Here is a 21094-nt window from a genome sequence, read left to right on the forward strand (position 1 = left end):
GTGTGATCTGTAAGGTACAGCTCCTAGGGCACAATCCCTCTCCATCTGTCAAGCTGTGAAACAAGTGATTTGCTCCCCAACACCCAGATCACAATGTTAGGACAGACATGACCAGGAAGGCATAAGATAATAGCTGTAGACATTTGGGTCCAAAAGAGGACGGACGAAATGAAGGGTAAAAAGGACTGACTGAAGTCCAGCTGGACAAACGTTAAGAGTTCCTTGATTCGATTTGCGGCCTGGGAATAATTCTCAACTGTGCCCTCTTGGCTCTTAGTTCCATCCTCGGAGTCATCTCTCTTCTTTCACGAAAGCTAACACATGTTTGCAGTTGAGTGGTTTTATCAACCTGTTTCCTGCCAGTCTTAGGGGTCCGACAGCCCCCTTGTATTTTGTATTCTGTCTCTCTCAATCCAAGTTGGTAGAGTTTCTGCTGAAAAAATTTTTTCAAAAACTTCGTGGGTCTCCTTGTGGATTCCAGTGAAGTTTACTCCTTTAGAAAAAAAGCCACACCCAGGATCCTTTCCAGATACCCTCCCTCTGTGGCTCCTCCTCAGACAGCTGCAGGACCATCCCCTTAAGCTTCCTCGAAGTCCCATGGTTTGGTCCAAAAGCACAACCAAACCTCTTGAAAGAGCTCCTTGTGTGACTGAATACCCTTGCCTTTCAATCTCTCCGAGGTTTTAACAAAAGTTTATATATCTAGTCATACTCTGTTGTCTTCTTCTTGCCACATTATCTTAATTTTAGCCTCTTTTTCCATTTGAAGAGATTGAGAATTTTCAGATTCGTCCAGTGCTGGTTCCTTTTTGTTTAACAATTCTTTCCTCAATTGATCTCTCTTCTCTTCATCTCATTATAAACAGCAAGAAGAAACCCAGTGGCACCTCCATACTTGGCTTCGACGTCTCCCCAGCTCTATAACCACATTCAGCCTTCTGCATAACTGTGGGAGGTGATTTCAAAGTTTTCTATCACTACCTAACAGGATTCCCCTCCTCCAGTTCCCAATAACATGTTCTTCACTTCCTTCTAAGACTCCATGGTCATATCCTTGAAGCCCAGATTTCTGTTAACCCCAAACATAAGGCAGATAGAGCTTTATCTAGAAAAACATGGCCTGGCTTCCCTCTCTGATGCACGCCAGGAAGCCAGGACCATGCAGAGAGTCAGTTCGTAACTTAAAGCCCATGAGGGGTCAGACCTGAGAGGTATTTCAAGCACTGTTTCTCTCCTCCCTCCATCTATTCCCAAGTATTTGGCATCCACCATGTGTCTACATCCAGAAATAGAAACTCCCAGAAACAACTTAGAAACTCCATAGGACCGCTAGCAGTGCTATGCTTCTTTTAGGGAGAGACAGTGGGAAGAAAATTCTATGGCTATAACTAGAGATAGAAAGAATCCCCAGGTAGTGCAGGCTGAGGCTTTTCAGAGTTTTTGTATCCCATTTGTTCAGAGTATGAGAAGGTCAGGAAATCAGGATAGAGAAGAAGATATTCAAGTATGGTACCTTTATTTGTTTGTTTGCCAAAACTAAAATGCTCTAATGGCTTTTTCTATATCATTAAAACAAGGAAGTTAGGCTGGGGAGCCTCAAAAGGCCTTTTAATCCTAATTTTTGTGCGTGTGAGTCTATGGTTTGAAAAGATGCCATTTAAATTAGTGCTGGTGTTGAAGTGTAACTCTCAAAATGTTAGTCTTGGCGCTGAGGCCAAGCCCTTGGTGAAGGGTTAGTTGATAGCTCGGAGTTGTTGACTCCTATTCCAGCCACCCAGAACTCAGGGAAAGCTGAGTGAAAAGTAAGTTCTAAGAATTAGGAGGCCAATTTGGCTAATCAGCTTATAAATGAAAACGAGCACCTTCCTGGGAACATCACAAATACACACCAAAAATCTGTCACATTCAAATTCCAAGTGTCAGTGTTCGAATTTATAAAATGGATTAGGTCCCCCGACTGGAGATAAGGTCAACCTTCAGATAAAATATCTCCTTTTTCCATCTCCCAACATCTCTTATTTACTCTCCTACCATTAGTAATTCTGCTTCTGTGTATGTTTACATTTATTCCAGAGCGGTCGCTTGCGTTGTGGTCTTGTTTTTTCACTCAAGTGTAGACTTTAATATGGTGATACTGGAATGCGTCCCCACAGTCCCAGTGGTCTAGGGCTCATGGCTGAGCCCTTTTTAAAAAACTCCTCAATTTATTCTAATGTGCCGCCAGCCTTGAGAAGCGTTGGCCTAGGACATTTTAAAGAGGCTGCTCCTCGGTCTGGCCTCTAGGGGGCAGTCCTGTCCACTAACACAACTCCCAGAACTATGAGAACACGCGGACACTCTCTGGGGACTGGTGAGGCGCCGGAGGCCGAACTTAGGGCAAAAAAAGGCTAGGGCTGATAATTAGAAGCCTGAATAATAATGAGGTCATTGAAGGCAAAATTACTTTTAGATTCTCCTAAACTTTGGGAAACTCTGTGAGCAACACTTTCCTTTTCCTACAAGTGCGATTTTCCAGAGGCCTGTCTTACACCCAATCCCAGGCTTGTAAACCTCTTCATTGTGAGAACCTCCCCCATTTCATTATCATTTCTTTGGATACGGTTCACTTCGTAACAGTTTCATCCTTTATTACAACCCCCCTCAGAAGAATAACTTGGTCAGAAGAAGTTGTTCCTTTGTCTTGAGCAGGTCACCCTAACCTTCACATGGGCCCGTTGGTACTCATGTCATCCTTGACTCTTCTGGAATGACCACTGCAGCAGCCAAGATCTCACGGTCTTCTGAAATATTTCTCAGAAATGACTTGGATTAAGGCCACAGAGCTTTGGTGGTTTAAATGTAAAGATGTATCAAAGTAATGGTGAATTGTGGGGTTGGGAGGAACCGGATACACAACTAGTTCAAGGAGCTCAGGAACTGTCGTAATAAACATGCAGCCACCTACCTATCTGGTTAAGAATCAGTAGTGGACTCTGGGACATTGATCTTTTTTGCACAAACCTGTTTAATAGCCTTAAAAAATAAAGTATTACAAAGAAATTAGAGAAAAATTATACCAATTTAAAAAAGGCAATGGATACGCACAAATAATTTCCAAATAAAAAAATAACAAATACAAACATGACAAGAATCTAACCTCAGTGATAAAATGCACATGAAAACAACAAGGAAATAATTTTTTTTCTCTACCAATCGTTAAATAATATTTTTAAGCATTAGATGCTGATGTCATGAAACAAAACTCTTAGAAAACGCTATAGAAATGTCAATGTGTATAGTCATTGTAGAGGTTATTTGTTAATACATATAAAATAATTTTACTCAACAATTCTACATCCAGAAATTATTCCTTAAGAATTAGAATAATGGACCACAAAAAAGCAAATCTCAATAAGTATGAAAGCATCAATGTCATACCGATCAGGTTCGTTTACTACGGTGAACAAAGTCAGATACTGTTACTAAAAAGCCAACTTCAAATAAAAAGAAATGCACTCCTGAATAATTTATGAAACAAAAAAGAAATTATAATTGAATTGTTAAAATACTTACAACTGAACAATTGTGAAAGGCCCACATTTTAAAACTTGTGCAATGAACCGAAGCAGGACACAGAGAAAATTCTATAGCCTTAAAACTAGATCAAAACAAAAAGACTGATTGTAATGAGCTAAACATTCAATCAGAGAGTTTTAAAAGAGAATAAGAGCATACAACCAAAGGGAAAAAATAGTAATAATAAGAGCTGAAATTAAAGACATAAAGACAAAGAAGGGAAGGAAAGAATCATTTTAAAATGGTTCTTTGAAAAGAATCAGAAAATGGACAATTCTCTGATAAAATTTGTCAAGGAAAAAAGCAAGACAGAAAAAAGTTGTGTAAAGGAAGATCGTAACTACATAGTAAACATTTAAATAATTATAAGACAATGCAAGGAGTAAATTCATACAAATAAATTTGAAAACTTGAACAAAATGTAAAACTTTCTAAAAAATTATAGTCTAGCAAAACGGACAAGAAAAAAGTGATAACTTGAATTTATACGTAAATTAAAGAAATTTAATACTCCATGCATACATATGGTTTCACGGGCAAGTTACATCAAATCCAAGACCAATAATTTCCATACCTGAGTACTGAGAAAAATGAAAACAAGAAGACATTTTATGAGACCAAGAGAACCACAATGACAAAAATAAACAGATTGTACATGACAATTATAGACCAATATTACATATGAAAAGCAATGACTACTCCTAGAACTTACTTACCAAACCAGCATTGGATATTAAAAAGTGTTACCAGTGCACCATGATCGATTAGGATTTATTTCAGGAGTATGAGGAGTGTTTAATATCAGTGCAACATACCGCACATAAAGATATTAACTATAAAAGTCTCTCACTAAATGCAGGAAAGTGATTTGGTCAAGTTTAACATAGTATTTATAATTAAAGGCTTTCCACAAAGTAGGAAGAAAAGGGAACTTACTTAACCTGGCAAAGGGAATCTTTGAATTTGTTTTCAAAGTGAGATGTTAAAAGCATTCCCTTAAAAATTTGAAAAAGACAACAATATCCAATATTATTCTTTCTATTCTACATTTCACTAAATGTCTTAACGAGTGCAGAAAAATAATAAAAACATCAGAACTGGAAAGAGAAAACACATTTACCATTAATCACACATGGCTGACTCCGTTTCTGGGGGAGAAAGTGTACAAATGAGCCTAGAATATCTCTTCCTCCCAGAAAACTAGGAAAACTATCACGGACCAGAGGTCATATCAAAAAGACCAGGAGCAGCCTGGAAGGATTTCTGCTGGTAAAGATGGGACAATTCCCACGTCAAAAAGACCATGAATCCAACAGATTGAAACACACCAAGTGTGTTTAAATCCATGAGTTCATAAAAGAATCCTCCTCAATTACTTTTGGAGATTTATCGTGGTTGCCTGGGATTTGCTTGGGACTGTTTCGGGGTTAGTACCGAAAAACCCCATGTCCTGAGGAATCCCCTCCATCTCAGGCAAACAGGGATGGCTGGCCACCCTAAAGGTCACCAGCTCATTATCTTGAAGACTAATAAATGAATGGAAAGAATCACACACTTAACCCCAAAGAAAAATCAAGTAGTTGACAAGGAAAAATTATCTTTATAGAAATACTTCAGTTAATGAGTGAAGTAGAAATGATATCATTAGAATATCATCGTTTTGCAAACCAACTCCTAAGCAAACAATAGATCTAGTCATTGTTTATGAACAGTCACTAGCAACACACACACACACACACACACACACACACACACACAAGACGATCTGACATTACGTGTCTCCTGAGTAAAGTACACAGCCCCAAGATGTCTGGGATTTGCTTTAAACTAAGCAGAAGTGGGAGACGTCAGATGTGTGTAGGATGAGGAGGGTGAGAACTAACACGATCGGCCATGAGTTGGTAATTGAAGAACCTGGACAATGAGTACAAGTGGTTTCATTACACTATTCTCTCTTCTGTGGATGTTTGCATTTCCCGTAATTAAAAACTTTAAAACAACATAGCTACATGCAAATAAATTGTCAGAAAGGCAAAGACTTATATCTACAATGTCCACTGAATCATATTTAAACCAGTCAAAGAGGAAAGAAAATGTTGTCAAACAGTGGTGCTTAAACAAATTCAGGCACGCTGATGCGACAGAGTAGCGCGAAGCTGTAAACAGCACATGTTCACATGCAGTGAGTGACCTGTGACACGCTCGTGTACATAACGGTAAACAAAAATATTTTAATTTGATCCCAATTCCCTGAAAGTACGCATATTTGCATTAAAAATACTGAAAGAAATACAGCGAAATGTTAACAGTATTTATCTCTGGGTGATGAGATTATGGTTGGATTGTATTGTCTACGTTCTCCTTTTTGGTTATGTCTACATTGGACAAGTTTTCATGATAAACAGCATGCAGCATGTTACAGATCAGTTAGAGAAGAGAGGCCTGGAGGAAGAGAGGCAAACACAGACAGCAGGAAGTGTGACTCAGCTTGCGTGGGCAGAACCCCGGCTTCCAGCCCTATAGAGGCAAAACCACAGGGCCACCCAGCTCCAGTGACACTACAAAGGGCCTGGCAGGTGGCAGGCAGAATAAGAGCCATTGCTTGGGCGGGAAGGACCCCGAGGATGCAGTCCAGGCTGCTGGCTGTGTTATGCACATTGGCGGCCTTCATCCACCTTGGTAAGGAGCGCACCAACCCTGCGGCCGGGGCCCGAGGAAGGAGGTTTGGGAAAGAAGTTAGAGGAGAACATGACTGTGCCTTTCCCCACTTTGTTTTCCGGGTCAAAACCTGAATCTTTGTGACAGCTTTCTTGGCAGCAATGGCAGCAGCTAAGTCCTGTTTTTCTTCTTTTCTACAGGATCCAGCGATGCGGACAAGGTCCGTCAATCTCCGAGTACAGTGCGTGGAGAGGAGGGACAGTCTGTGACGTTGGACTGCAGCTTCACACTCAGCTATAACTACTATGTGATGAACTGGTATCACCAGCCTCCCAATGGAAAGATGACTCAAATCATTAGCATGTTTTCTGATGGCAGCAGCCAAAAGCAAGGACGGTATGCTCTGTCCTTTCAGAAAGGAAGCAAATCCCTAAAGCTGACCATCACGGGCTTGCAGCCTTCAGACACAGGCGTCTATTTCTGTGCTGTTGGAGAAACTACACAGTGAGAAGAGTGACAGGGAGAGCCTTACAAAAACCCCCTGCGCTCAGCACGAAACAGCCACCTGCTCCAGGAGCTTAGGAGAAAACAACCCGCAGGACAGGAAAAGGGTAGACAGACACGGTGGGTGGCACTGGTGGGTCTAGAGGAAGCTGATGAATGTTCTAGCAACAATCTTCCCACATCTGGTATCAAAGAAAGAGTTGTGGTTATAAGATCCCAGCCTCAAAAGCATTGTCATCTCGGAATCTTGGTGCCTGAGGATGACATAGCTGACCGAGATACTCATCTGTCTTTTCCATCTGCCCAACATCCATCCCCCTTTTCTGGTGACAACACCTGAATTTTCCCTGGGTAACCAAGCCACGCCTCCTCCTACCCCATATCTGGGTGTAGATGAGGCAGAACCCACCCTTGTGCTCCCTGGCCAATTAACATAGTTCACCTCTCTGACCACAACAATTTGTTCAAGGATGGGTACCTGGCCCAAACCCCCAACCCAAAACTTAATGTGAAATTCTTAGGACTACTGCTGGGGAGGTAAGAGGCGAGGCTGGAAACCTAGAGCTGCTAGCAGCCCCCTTCCCACCACAAAGGAAGAGCATGATCTTGAAAAGAGAGGGTGAACTGAGCTCCCACAACATTGTTTGAGGCTCCAGACCCTGCAGTGATTAGAGATCTACTTGGGACTTTCCAGTTGTACACGCCATCTGCCCTAGCTTATGTTCCCCCAAAGAAGACAAGGATTCAAGTGCAAGTGGTTTAGTTGGGAGGTGATCCCAGGGGCTCTGGGAAGAATGACAGGAAGGGAAGTCAGCCAGTGAAGGGCACGTGTGTTCTCAAGCCAGCTGCCACTGCGGGCACCCAGAGTTTCATCCTACCAGGGATCTCTGAGAACCAGTGTGAGACACTTGCTTCAACTTGTCCAACTTGAGAGCCAAAGGAGCTAAGGTATTGATACCCCAAATCTCGCGTGTCATGGGTGGAAGATAACTCCTGGGGATATGAGTGCTGATTCCCCAGCACTTAAGTCTGCCAAGCAGGCTGGGCAGTAAGAGAAAGTCCTTAGGCCAAGAAACTCAAGTTCTGGCGGGAGGAAGGGAATAGTGTGCGCCCAAGTCATAAGCACAAAGGGATAGAGGGAAGACACCAAAAATGCAAGATAATTATTTTCTCTTTTTTTATGAATTATTTTGAGTTGGGTTTTCCATTACTGGCAATCAAAAGGGACCTAATTAAAAAAGATAACTCAATAAAGACAACATTGGGTAAAACGAATTAACCAAATAAAATACTTTGAAATTACTTTTTTAAGCTTTTGGCGTGCTGTAGTTGAGAAAGGTTACAACTCTTCAAACTTTTCATATTAGATCAGTTGTTCAACTCTTTCCTCCCACATGATCCCGGGTAGCAAGGAGGAGGGACTAATCTGACACGTGTACCTACTATTGCCCCGGACATTTAGCTGTTCCCTCCCTTTCCAGACTCTTCCTGCTCTGGGTCACCTTGCTTAGTGCTGCCAGATCAATCTCCCTATAGCATCCATCCAAAGAATCGTGCTTGCTTAAAACTTCTGGATTCCCTGTGACACTGTGCTTTTCCCAAGTCCAAAATTCTGCTCCTGCTGTTTGCCTCTCCTGCAATATGTTTCCCTCCATTTCTACCTTTTGAACTCACTATCTCTCAAAATCTATTTCACACCTTGATGTTTCTGAGGATAGCACAGTAGCATTGAGCATGCCTAGATCTCGTATCCTGGTTTCTTCTTCTTTTTTTAAGATTTTATGTACGTATGTATGTATGTATGTATATATGTATGTATGTATGTATTTATTTATTTATTTATTTGAGAGAAAAGAGCATGAGCAGGGGGAGGGGCAGAGGGAAAAGCAGACTCACAGAAGCGCAGAGCCCGACAGGGGGCTCGATCCCACGACACTGAGATCATGACCTGAGCCAAAATCAAGAGTCAGATACTCAACTGACTGAGCCACGCAGGTGAGGCTCGTATCTTGGTTTCGAATACCATTTTTCAATAAAAGGAACCAGAGCTCCTTGGAGAAATGGCTGACTCTAGGGCTGAGGCAAGATGAGGCTGAAGCATCTTAGAGTGTTCAAAAAAAGAAAAGCACCACCACCATCCATGACGGGGCTAGGTTAAAGGGACATAGGAATCAACTGAGAAAGCTCGCTGTGGCCAAAGCTGGAACAATTGGAGCAACAAAATATATCAAGTAGTATTGAGTAATAACCCAAAGTTTAAAATGAGTATCCAAGGGTCACTGATATAAATTATTGAATAAATACATGAGGGAGAACAGACCAATCTCCCATGCGGAAGGATTCTAAATATGTAGACACCCCACACTTCCCACTCCTTACGTGTGTGCCTCACACAGTGACTTCCTTGCAAAAGGGACAGTATGGAAAAGGTGACAAAGAACACCTTTAGAGTGGAAAAACCTGACAAATACTGCCTTAGCCCAGTGATCACGGTCAACATCAACAGAGATAGGTCATGTTGGTAGCCTGTCCCCTTGATATGACATGATGAGAAATGGTATTTACCTCCATGGTCTTCCTCCTCAAAACCCATAACCCCAGTCTAATCATGAGGAAATTACCAGAAAAAAATCCCAATTGAGGGCCATTCTACAAAATATCTAACTAATACTCCTCAAAGTTGTCCAGATCTTCAAAAATAAGGAAAATCTGAGAAATTGTCATAGCCAAGAGGGGCCTAAGGAGACATAACTAAATGTAATGTGGTCTCCTAGCGGGATTCTGCAGGAGACAAAGGACATTAGGTAAAATCAAAGTAAGTCTACTAAACTATGAATTTTAATTAATAATAATGTAGTAAAACCAAAAATTGTTTTATTAATTGTGGCAACTGTACCATTGTCAGATGTTAATAATAAGGGACACTGGGTGTGTGGTGTATGGAAACTATGTGTACCATCCTCACAACTTTCCAGTAAATCCAAAACTGTTCTAAAATTAAACATCTATTATAAAAACTTACAAAACTGTAGGTTTCTTTTTTTTTTAAAGATTTTATTTATTTATTTGACAGAGACAGAGACAGCCAGCGAGAGAGGGAACACAAGCAGGGGGAGTGGGAGAGGAAGAAGCAGGCTCACAGCAGAGGAGCCTGATGTGGGGCTCAATCCCACAACACCGGGATCACGCCCTGAGCCGAAGGCAGACGCTCAACCGCTGTGCCACCCAGGCGCCCCCAAAACTGTAGGTTTCGTAAGGCCTGCATTTTGTGGAGGGAGAATCACAATTTTACGTATACCCATATCATTATATATACATCAAAAAGAGTCTTGAACTGTGCTGTCCAAGACATAGTCACTAGGTACAGGTGGCTCTTGAACACTTGGACTGTGACTGGTCCAAACTGAGATGTGCTGTGAGTGTGAAATATACACCAAGTCTCAAAGACTTAGTATGAAGGAAAGAATGTAAACAATCTCATTGGTATCTTTTTATTGACTAACGTTGAAATGATATTTTGGGTTTATCGGGTTAAATAAAATCTAGTTTTACAATTAATTTTATATATTTATTTATAGTTTCTTCTGTGGCTAATAAAAAATTATAATTATGTATGTGGCTCACATTGTATTTCTATTGATAGCAGTGGCCTAAAAGGATAGACATGAAATGTTAACAATAGCTATTCTTAGTAGTGGAATTCAGGGTGATTTTTTTTTTAGCTTTCCTTTTTCTAATTTTTCTTCAGTAAATGTGTGTTCCTTGTACCATAAAAAAAAGTAATAAATATCAAAAGACACAAAGAACTATTGCTACGAAATGTCACATTAAAAGACAGAAGCACTGAGCAGAAATGTCAAGCTGTAGAGTCCTTCATTAATTAATTATTCACCCATTCATTTGAATATACATATATTAAGTATCCCATGTACAAGGCACTGGGATAGTCGCTGGGAATACAAATACACACAAAAAAGATGAGCTATAATTATTTCCTTCAATTTCACAGTCCACTTGGGAAATTAAGCTTGTAAATAAAATATTAGAACACTGTATGGTCAGTGATACCGTGGTGATTCCTGTAGGCAATTCGCCTCTATTTCCTGCTTTAAATGCTGCTGTTTTTCTGGCTCCGACCTCAGTCTAATTCTTTGTCCACACCTTGATTACAACAAATACCTCTGTCCTAATGACTATGCTTCTAACCTTGCTTTTGCTCTCGACCTATATATATACCTCCAGCATCCTTTTGGTTAGATGACCTTTGAGCAATATAAACTGTACAAGCCTAAAACTCATGATGTTTTCACGTCCCCTACTCCAAGCTCTTCTGCCTCAGTATTTCTTGTCTTAGTTAACAATACTCTTTTGCCTCACAGCCCTATATAGAAGGCAAATTTAGTGATTTTACTCAAAATTTTTTAGGCTTAGCCTGGCATAAGCCCACACATCATTTGCCTTTAGCTACCAATTCAACCTCACTGCCTGACGCATCTCTCACCAACGTTGACCCGGAAATACCAAAATACTAAATTCAGGAAATATCATGAGCGAATACTTCTCTTGTCTCCATCCTTCCCTCTACCCTTTCCTTTGTTTGGAGTTTTCAACCTCATCATCACCTCCCCGTCATGGTCCCCTGACATCCCTCTGAAGCTGTCCTTGATCTTTCAGGCAAAATTAAGGTCTCTCTCTGGATCCCTTTGAAATTTGTACATACCTCCAGAATAACATTCATCTCCTTCTGTATTTAGATATTTATTTCCTGCTTCCTCTAGGATATTCAATTCCTCAAGACCAAGAATTATGTCTCTTTCACCTTGATATCCTCAATATTACACAGAACATGACAGGTAGAAGACTCTTAAGTTTACTGAATACATCCCATCTTCCTTCACCTTTCTTACTCTACTGTGGTCACTCTTAACCCCCAGAATGGTTCCTTGAATGGCCCAAGCAGGCTTCCACCTCTGGGGTCTTTTTTACTTGAATATTCTTGCTTCAAATGATTCTCTTCATCCCATCATTCAGATCACTGCTCAAACGCCACCTCATCAGAGAGGTCTTTCCTTCGATCCTATATAAGTCAGTACTCACCCAACCCATCCCTCTTTCTTGTTACCCTGTCTCACGTTTTTGCACGAGAATCATCATGAGCAGACATCATATTGTATATTTGTTGGCATATTTTTTATCTGTCTATCCACCAGAATATAAACACCAGGAAGCCCAGGACTTTGCTGGAATTATTAAAGATCTGATGCATGTACAAAAAAGTATATGATGTTATTTATCACTAAGACATGACACTGTCTCTCTTGTATTTCCCCTTCATCTGCTTTTATTCTCATCAAGCCATAAATCTAGGACAAATGAAGGATTAAGACACAAGACTCCAAGAATTGTCAAGTATAATAAGGCTGAGTAAGCAATAATATTACAACTTGCAAAGGGGCAGCAGTTCAGCTAACCATGTATTAAATTTGTTTCAAGAATGTGTTTTACCTTCTAATTCATTTATTCAACAAGTATTTATTACACATCTACCACTCGTTCTTTTTGAAAAGTTAAAAGCTGTCTCATACATTTGTATCCCTGTTTATAGTTTACAAGGTCCTTCTGACACTTACTCCAATGTATCCTCATAAACAATTTTTTGAGGTAAGCAGGTCTTATGAGGAATGAGTCGGTTACAGATTAAGAATCACTGGGTTGTAAAAAATTTCAGCTAGGAAAGTATTCCATCATTTTATTGTTGATACAACTATGTACAGAAGCCCATTATCAATTTATTTATTTCACCCCAGAGAGCTGTAATACACACATTGTCCATCAGTACCAGTCCATTAATTCTCACTTCTGGGATTCCGAGCTTGCTCTAAGCCTCACTGTTAATATGAATATTTCACGGTAGAGTGTACAAACTTTGAGGATAAGTACAATGCTTTCTCTGTTTCTTCTACTTACCTTAAGGCTCTCACACACTGTGTGCTGCTCATAAATATTTGTTAGTAAAGAGAATAGTTATTAAGGTAAAAATTTGTCTATTCAGCAAGTTTTCAAGGCAACTGGGACAGCTAGTCTCCAGAGATGGTCCTCCAATGAACTGTGCCTCCCAATAGTCAGACTCTGTGTCGTCCCCTCACCTTGAAATCTGGACTCAACTGTAACCAGTAGAATGTGGCAGAAATGATGTGACATAGGACTACTGAGGCTCTGTCAGAAGCAGCTTTGTAGTTTCTGTTTTGGTTTCTTGGAACACTCATTCTGGGGGAAGGCAGCCATCACGTAAGCTGTTCCGCTACTTGCATACCACCATGCTGTGAGGAAGCTAAATGAGAAAAAGACGCCTTGTCAGCCCTCACCAATTTCAGGACAACACCCCCATCCCAAGCTCCATCATGTTAGCAAGGAAGCCATAGAAGACATCATACCCAGCTGAGCCATCAGATGACTGCAGTCCAGCCGACACCTGACAAGGAACATGAGAGACCTTGAACAAGAAACACAGAGCTAAGCCCACTCAACCCACAGCACTCTAAGAGATGATAATAAAGGTTGGTTTTAAAGCACCTCCGTTTGGGGTAGTTGGTTACACAGCAGCTGTAACTTACCATTTTACAGAACCCTTGTCTCCTGGTGAAAGGGCATCTATTTGGGGGACCAGGACCACCAATTCGGCAGCTTTTTTTTTCTAGGCACCTTTCAAAACTGGAAGCCTTTCAAATCACTCAGTACATAGGTCTAGGCTAATAACAACACAGCCAAATAAGGCATATGTTGCCTCCAAAATCCGGTGCAACACGGCCGGTATTGTGACTCTTTCTTAATGGTAGGAGAGACCAGATGTAACAGCTTGACCTTGACCCAGCAAGAGATATCTCAACTTGTCCCAGACCATGGAAACCCAAAAAACTTCTTTGAAGGAGCAAGACCCTAAATTTTTCTGGAATGTATGTCCTGCCCTTTGGCATATATATGTCTTACCAAGGTGTCTAAAGTAGTTGGTCCATCAAGGTAGTGGATCCGTGTGATGTCTTGTGGAGAAGCAATCAGTTCGCTGTGGAATAGGACGGATAAGGTGGGGAGGATTGATAGATCCTTAAAGTGAAACAATGAAGGTATACAGCTGGCCCTTCTGGGTGAAAAAAAGAAATGCTTCCAGTAGTCTCTGCTAGTATGTACATAGAGCAACAAAATTATTTTCCATTTCAAGTCCCAAATCAAGGGATTTGTCGATTTAATCCAGCAATGAAACCACATTTGGAACAGCAGCTGCAATTCTGTTCACCATCTGATTAAGTTTACAGAAATCTTTTGTCATTCTTCTAGAACCATCCACCTTCGACTCGGGCCAAATAGATGGGCTGATGGAGTTGTGCTGGAGTCTCTACAGTTCCTCTGGGATGCAGTACTACTTTGGATCTACTGTTTTGGAACACAGTGGCAGTTCTCGTGTCTTCTACTTGCCCTCATTCCACAGATCAGATAACACTTGTAGTGCTTCTGCTATTCGTTGAGTGTGTCTCTTTCAATTAGGTATTCTGGAACTTGGGAAATAACCATTAGATGAGTTCAGAGCCCAGCTAGATACACTGTCAGATGGACCTGAGCCAAAATACCATTAGTCCTTCAGCCTTAATAAACCCCTACTTTGATAAAGAAACAGTGTCGTGACATATTGGGTTTCCAAGACTTAGTATCATTTCAGAGCCAGTGTCCAGAAATCCCCAAAAAGTCTAGTTATTTTCCCTTCCTTGTGCCTTATCACCTTGGTAAATGGCTGCAGGTCTTTTGGGAGAAGGGAAGAATGAAAATTTGCAATTATATAAAATTTTTAAATTTTTAAAATTATTTAAACTTAAAATTTTAAATTGTATAAACTTTTGGCCATATAAATATAAATTAGGAAGATCTTACAATTCTCTTGGCACGTACGACACCTCATTATTTTGTACTTGTCCCCATGGGGCCTGCCCTGTGTCTGGCTGTAGATACGGGAACAATGGAAGATGTTGAGGGTGTGTCTCGAGGAGTCTCAGCCTTTATCCATTATCCAGACAATAGGTCGTCACAGGTTCTTCAAGCAGGGAGGGACTAAACTCCTCGGACAAGGGAGGAAGTCGGCTTCTGCAGAAAGGAGACTGAGGGGCTGCAAGGCCTCAATTTCATCAGAGTCTGCCCACGTGTTCCTATCTCAGTTTTCAGGAGCCTAAGTCAATTCCACTCAATGCCCTAACTTTAACCATACGAGGCCTTGAATCAAATTGGTATTATCCAGCTACCCATAAGATTAGCCTTTGGGTTTGGTTTTCAGAAATATCAGACCCTGCAGCCATGAGAAATAAGGATTTCCATCAAGACAGTCACAGAAACTTTCCAGCTCCTTGCCTGGACCTTGAGTTAAAAAGGTATTGCCCTTAGTTCATTATTTTCTTTCTCCAATTTCTCCAAGGCACTTAGAAGCAGCCCACAGCCCTTGTACTCTTTATTTGCACTAAATTGTTCTATGGCGACAGCTACCCGGTAACCCTCCTCCTTTATTCTACAGGCGTCTCATATCAGGGACGACTAGTGTCCCATTTACCGTTGGCGATGGGATCGCTAACCTTCGTCAAATCAGAGAATCCACGCTAACTTCCCATCTTTAAGGTCCTGTTCCTCCAAATCAGTTCGAGGGCCAATAATTGTTATCACTTAGGGGTCAGCCAGGTTAGCGGAACCACTGTAACTCCAAGATGAAGTCAGTTACCACTCTGTAGCTAGCTACCTCTTCTGTGCACCCACCGCCAGCAGCTGGTGCTGGACCAGGGTCACTGTTGGTCAGCTGAGCCAAGAGTCAGAAAGATCAGCTGGACATAGAATGGAGGAGAACGAAGACAACGTGGGACCTGCCAAGTACTTCTGCATCTATCCCTGTACCTGACCACAGTGACCTCCTTTTTTTTTTTTTTTTTAAGATTTTATTTATTTAGTTGACAGAGAGACAGCCAGCGAGAGAGGGAACACAAGCAGGGGGAGTGGGAGAGGAGGAAGCAGGCTCCTAGTGGAGGAGCCTGATGTGGGGCTCGATCCCAGAACGCCGGGATCATGCCCTGAGCTGAAGGCAGACGCTTAACCACTGAGCCACCCAGGCGCCCCCACAGTGACCTTCTAAGAGGAATTGTAATCAGTTCACTTCTGCCTTCCAGGTCACGTGTGATTTCATGTTTTGGGCATCTCAGGACTACACGTGGAAAGGGATTCTGGGAAACAGAGTTGTCAGCTTAACCACACAGTCCAGCAGTCCTAAAGTGTGTGTCCTTATCCCAGATCTCAGAAGACAGGGAATATGGGCAGAAAGGAAAGTAGAGAAGACCCTGGGGCTTATTGGTGATCTTTCGACTGCGGCTGACCTGCCTGATTTGGGAGATGGCGATCTCCCACTGCAGCCTGCCTGTCAGTGATTCGGGCAGGACCTCGTCAAATGAGAGAAAGAGAGAAATGAAGAGAGAAGAAGGAAGTGGAGGAATGAAGTGAGACATTCCTAACACAGCTCAGTAAAAACGCCAATCTCTTCTTGCACATCATGACTCCCCAGCTCAGAGTGTTGGCCCCCTACCGGCGTGCAATGGTAACACAGCGCTCCCCACACCTGCCTCCTGCAACTAAGCACTACGATGCCGGCTCCAGCCACATGCCCTGCCAGGCACTCTGGCCGCCGGGGTAGCACCAGAGAACAGAGGCGAAATATCTGCAAAAGGAACCTCAGAGTTCCTAACCTGCCAGCGATGTTTCTCAACCGGAGTCAGATGTATCTCCTTTAAAGGACAAATCGTTTTCACAGACCCCAGTGTTAACTACACTACTTTGAACATAATATTATTTAAACATGTAGAAACATAAAATGGTGTTTAAACTCTATGTGCTTGGGGCGCCTGGGTGGCACAGCGGTTAAGCGTCTGCCTTCGGCTCAGGGCGTGATCCCAGGTTGTGGGATCGAGCCCCACATCAGGCTCCTCTGCTATGGGCCTGCTTCTTCCTCTCCCACTCCCCCTGCTATGTTCCCTCTCTCGCTGGCTGTCTCTATCTCTGTCAAATAAATAAATAAAATCTTAAAAAAAAATAAACTTTATGTGCTCATCACGCTTCTGCCAACAATAAAAAAATACACGTTAAACATTCACAAAACTTCAAAACCAATAAAACTTTAAAGATCTTTATTTAATATAGTACAGGAAGTTTTACTAAAACTAAATCATGTTTTGAATTGACTAGATAAAAATATGTATGTGGTATTGGGTTTTACTTATCAACCTGATTCTTCTGATTTTACGTATGCTTTCCATCACTGTTATTTTTCCTTTGTTCAAAAATAAATTCGTATTGAATAGTTAACCCATTCACTTGATGATCCAATTAATCTACTCTGCACCAACAGCACAGTCTTGAAAGAAATATTTTTAACTTTTAATAAAACAATCTTTACTAAATTATTACTCCTGTACCAATTGCTAATCAATAGTAGCTAAAAGCCTTACAGGAAAGATGAGATCCACATAGCACGGCCACACGAACGGTGAGCACACTACTGATGGTACACTGAGTTCTACATGTTTATGGCATCCAACTTGAGATGGTCCCCTTTTCTTTTCTTTTTTTTTTTTTTTAAAGATTTTATTTATTTATTTGACGGAGAGAGACAGCCAGCGAGAGAGGGAACACAAGCAGGGGGAGTGGGAGAGGAAGAAGCAGGCTCCCAGCGGAGGAGCCTGATGCGGGACTCGATCCCAGAACGCCGGGATCACGCCCTGAACCAAAGGCAGACGCTTAAGGACTGAGCCACGCAGGCGCCCCAATGATCCCATTTTCTTGTAATTGTTTTCTATCGAAATCACCTGACATCGTTTGACCTTCCTTTAGCGCTATTACTAAAAGAGCAAAGGAGGGCGCTGGAGTCTTGCAGCACTATTTGCTTATAAGATCATTATTAAGATAAGCCCCAATGGGAGTCACTTGCCTTTTATAAGAAACAGATATTCCTTACAATCTTGCATAATTCAGGATTGATTTCCCAATGGAGGAAAATGAAGAATTGGTTTACAGAGCCCATATATATATAAATTCGTAGCACATTTCTGTTTTGTTGCTGCTCTTTATTTTCTTAGCATTATCTATAATATTTGGCAATTGCTCTTTAAATAAATAATAAAACATATCAAAGCAGTCGTTTGGCCTTCTTCGTGGCCCCAAATTATAGCTAACCTCTGTTTCAAAGTTACGGATAAAAAAAAGTTAATGGGGCGCCTGGGTAGCTCAGTTGGTTAAGTGACCAACTCTTTTTTTTTTTTTTTAAAGATTTTATTTATTTATTCGACAGAGAGAGAGACAGCCAGCGAGAGAGGGAACACAAGCAGGGGGAGTGGGAGAGAAAGAAGCAGGCTCATAGCATAGGAGCCTGATGTGGGGCTCGATCCCATAACGCCAGGATCACGCCCTGAGCCGAAGGCAGGCGCTTAACCGCTGTGCCACCCAGGTGCCCCAAGTGACCAACTCTTGATTTCGGCTCCAGTCATGATCTCAGGGTCCTGAATGGAGCCCCACGTCGATGGGCATGGAGCCTGCTTAAGTTTCTCTCTCTCCCTCGGCCCCTCACCCCACCAAAAAAAGTTATGTATTTAGATGCGCACTTTGCAGCATGAGTTTTGGTAACAACTCTTAACTAATGCTAACATAATGAAAAATAACAGCGGGAAAGTGACCAATATCTCTTACAGATATTCTCAAGAAGCAAAAGGTAGAACACAGTATGCTAACAAAGAATGTCCAGTTGTTTCCGTTACAAGCTGAAGTGACGCCACCATGTGGCAGGAGTAAAAATAATTTACAATTCTTTTGTTTTGCCAACTGAAATTACGCAAATCTTAATTTAAATTTGGTGAAAACCACAATATTACAAATTTCGCTCATAAAAGATGGGTTATTAATTTTTATATCACGCCACTTAAATTACACATAATTTATGCTGTTCAACTGCATGTTTTAGACTAACACTCTATTGAGAACACATTCTTAATTCTCATAAAAACATGCAGACCCGTAAAACTTCCAAGATACGTCATTCTAAATATGATAAATACTAAGTATAAATAATTTTTTAAGTCCAATTTTAAAATTGGACTATTACTATTATAATTTCCATATGGGTCTTGGGAACGACTTAAAAGTAATGATAATTTTGTCTCTATAAAAAGAACACTATTCGAAACGGGAAAAAACTTAAAATGTAGAATACTGTTTGTCACGTAAAATTCATAAGTACTTTGCTTTCTAAATCCTTTAATCAGAAATTTAAATAACCTAAATTCTTGATATGTTTAAGGCATAATTTATTAACTTGTTTATTTCAGAACAGCATAATATAATCTGATTGTTAAAATTAGTTGTTTACCAAATTATGATTTTTTTTTAATCTCTAGGAAGGTATCTCATTCGTGAGTATTGAATATCTGAGCTCATGGGGATTGGGTGATTACATAATGAAAAGAGTTTTCTTTTCACTTTTATATTTTCCAAGTTTTCAATATAATAAGTATATATTAATTTTATGTTGAAAAATGAAAAAGTTTGGTGCAGCAATGTGGGGTTATAATAAGCTGGACACGACATAATTGTGTAACAAAAAGTGGTATAATAAATTATAAGTCTATATTCCATACAGATAAAAATAATGAAGTTAATCTATACATATAACAGGAAAAGGTCTTCAAAATGCATTATTGAGTGGGGAAAGAAGTTGCAGAACAATATAGAAAGCATGATGCCATTTATGTTAATAAAAGTACTTGCATAATGCAAACCCTGAATGCTGCACAGTAAAAGGACGTTATAGGTTTGCAAGATGGCACCCAGATCCATTTCATCCACATCTGTTTCTTTTTGTAACTTCATTAGAACTAGCAAATTATACTGAATCTTTCCCCAATCAATTAACATACTTTGTTACGTAACATATTTGTTTTAAAAAGCAAAAAAACACTTGTTTTCCACATGGCTTTGGGGTAGTCATAAGGTTTGCTGCTGGCTAGAGAAAGCTCTCAGTGGCAGAACGGCCATTGAGGAATTGGTTTTTAGTCTATATAATTAAGAAGGTGAATGTTCTTAGTAAACCCAGAGATGATTAACCCACCAGTGGTAAACTTAAGCTATTTAAATTGGGATGAGATTCAGACTTAAACCCAAATGCCAATGGTTTTGCACTTTCAGTCCCTGTGCAAGGCACTTCTTCCCTTGCTTATTATGATACCTTGGAAACCAAATTATTGATCATAAATTTCCTTGTTGAGAGTGTGGGCAGTTCAGTGGCTTGGGAGAAGGGATGTTAACCTTCCCTCCCAAAAAAACATCTATCCCGCAACTGGATTCCACAGGCATCCAAATCTTAACATCCCTGTCCTCTGGACAGTGCAGATGACTGTCCTTCCATGGATTATTATTTCCTTAAAGATATAACGCCAGAGTCAAGTGGGAATCTCAATCACTTTCCTTGCAGAAGTGGGAGAAATTGTGTCTCCTCTCTTTATACATTAATTTAATTAGGCAAACTTTCACAGTCTCTCACTATCAGCCTACGGTCTCTCTGCCTTCCCAATCCCTGGCAGAAGCCTTATCGCACTGAGAAAAATGGTACCATAAGTTGCACATAAAGGGAGTTCCTGAGCATGTTAGCAGCAAGGAGACACCTGGCTCTGAACTCCACTAATAAGATCAACCTCTGATCGAAGTCCCAACCAAGTCTTCCTCCCAACCCAAGCTATTCTTCCTTCATCCAAATGTCCCCTCCCTCTGAAAAAGGAATTTCTGGAGTAAAGGCAGTAAACAAAATTATCAGGAGAGACACAAATACAGAAATTTGAGTGCATAAAGTCAAAAGATTTCTAAATGTCCAAAATGTTTTAATTAAAAGATAATAAATTAGTTTTTTAAAAGTATATGAGTTGTATAACAGTCCAATGTTGATATGCTTCATATATAAAGAGTTCCTATGAACGAATAAGGAAAACACCAGCCTGATAAATATATAGGGAAAAACTAGACACAAAAACTACATATAAATTGCTAATGAATATTTGAAAAAGTCAACCACACTTAAAAAAAAAATTCAAATGAAAACAACTATCTTTCGTACCAAATAATATGGATCTTTTTAACAATTGCACCTCAGTGCTGATGAAACTGGGCACAGTAAGGGCACTTACACCTGTTGCTGCTATGATTACAAATTGATATAATATAACACAGATATCAAGACCTTTTAAAATGGTCATCCCGGGACACCAGGGTGGCTCAGTCGGTTAGGCGTCTGCCTTTGGTTCAGGTCATGATCCCAGAGTCCTGG

General features: G+C 40.7%; 1 protein-coding gene and 1 gene segment (V, D, J or C); both read left to right on the top strand.

Annotated features, from left to right (window-relative positions):
- LOC125282282 (T cell receptor alpha chain MC.7.G5-like) overlaps positions 1-21094 on the top strand; it is a 263076-nt gene that overhangs the window by 69925 nt on the left and 172057 nt on the right. The window lies entirely within an intron of this gene.
- LOC130542549 (T cell receptor delta variable 1-like) lies at positions 6133-6735 on the top strand. The segment is given in 2 exon segments: positions 6133-6234; positions 6414-6735. Coding segments are annotated over 2 exon segments (363 nt in total).

This window comes from Ursus arctos, unplaced genomic scaffold, assembly GCF_023065955.2.
Source record: "Ursus arctos isolate Adak ecotype North America unplaced genomic scaffold, UrsArc2.0 scaffold_37, whole genome shotgun sequence".
Classification (NCBI taxonomy): Eukaryota; Metazoa; Chordata; class Mammalia; order Carnivora; family Ursidae; genus Ursus; species Ursus arctos.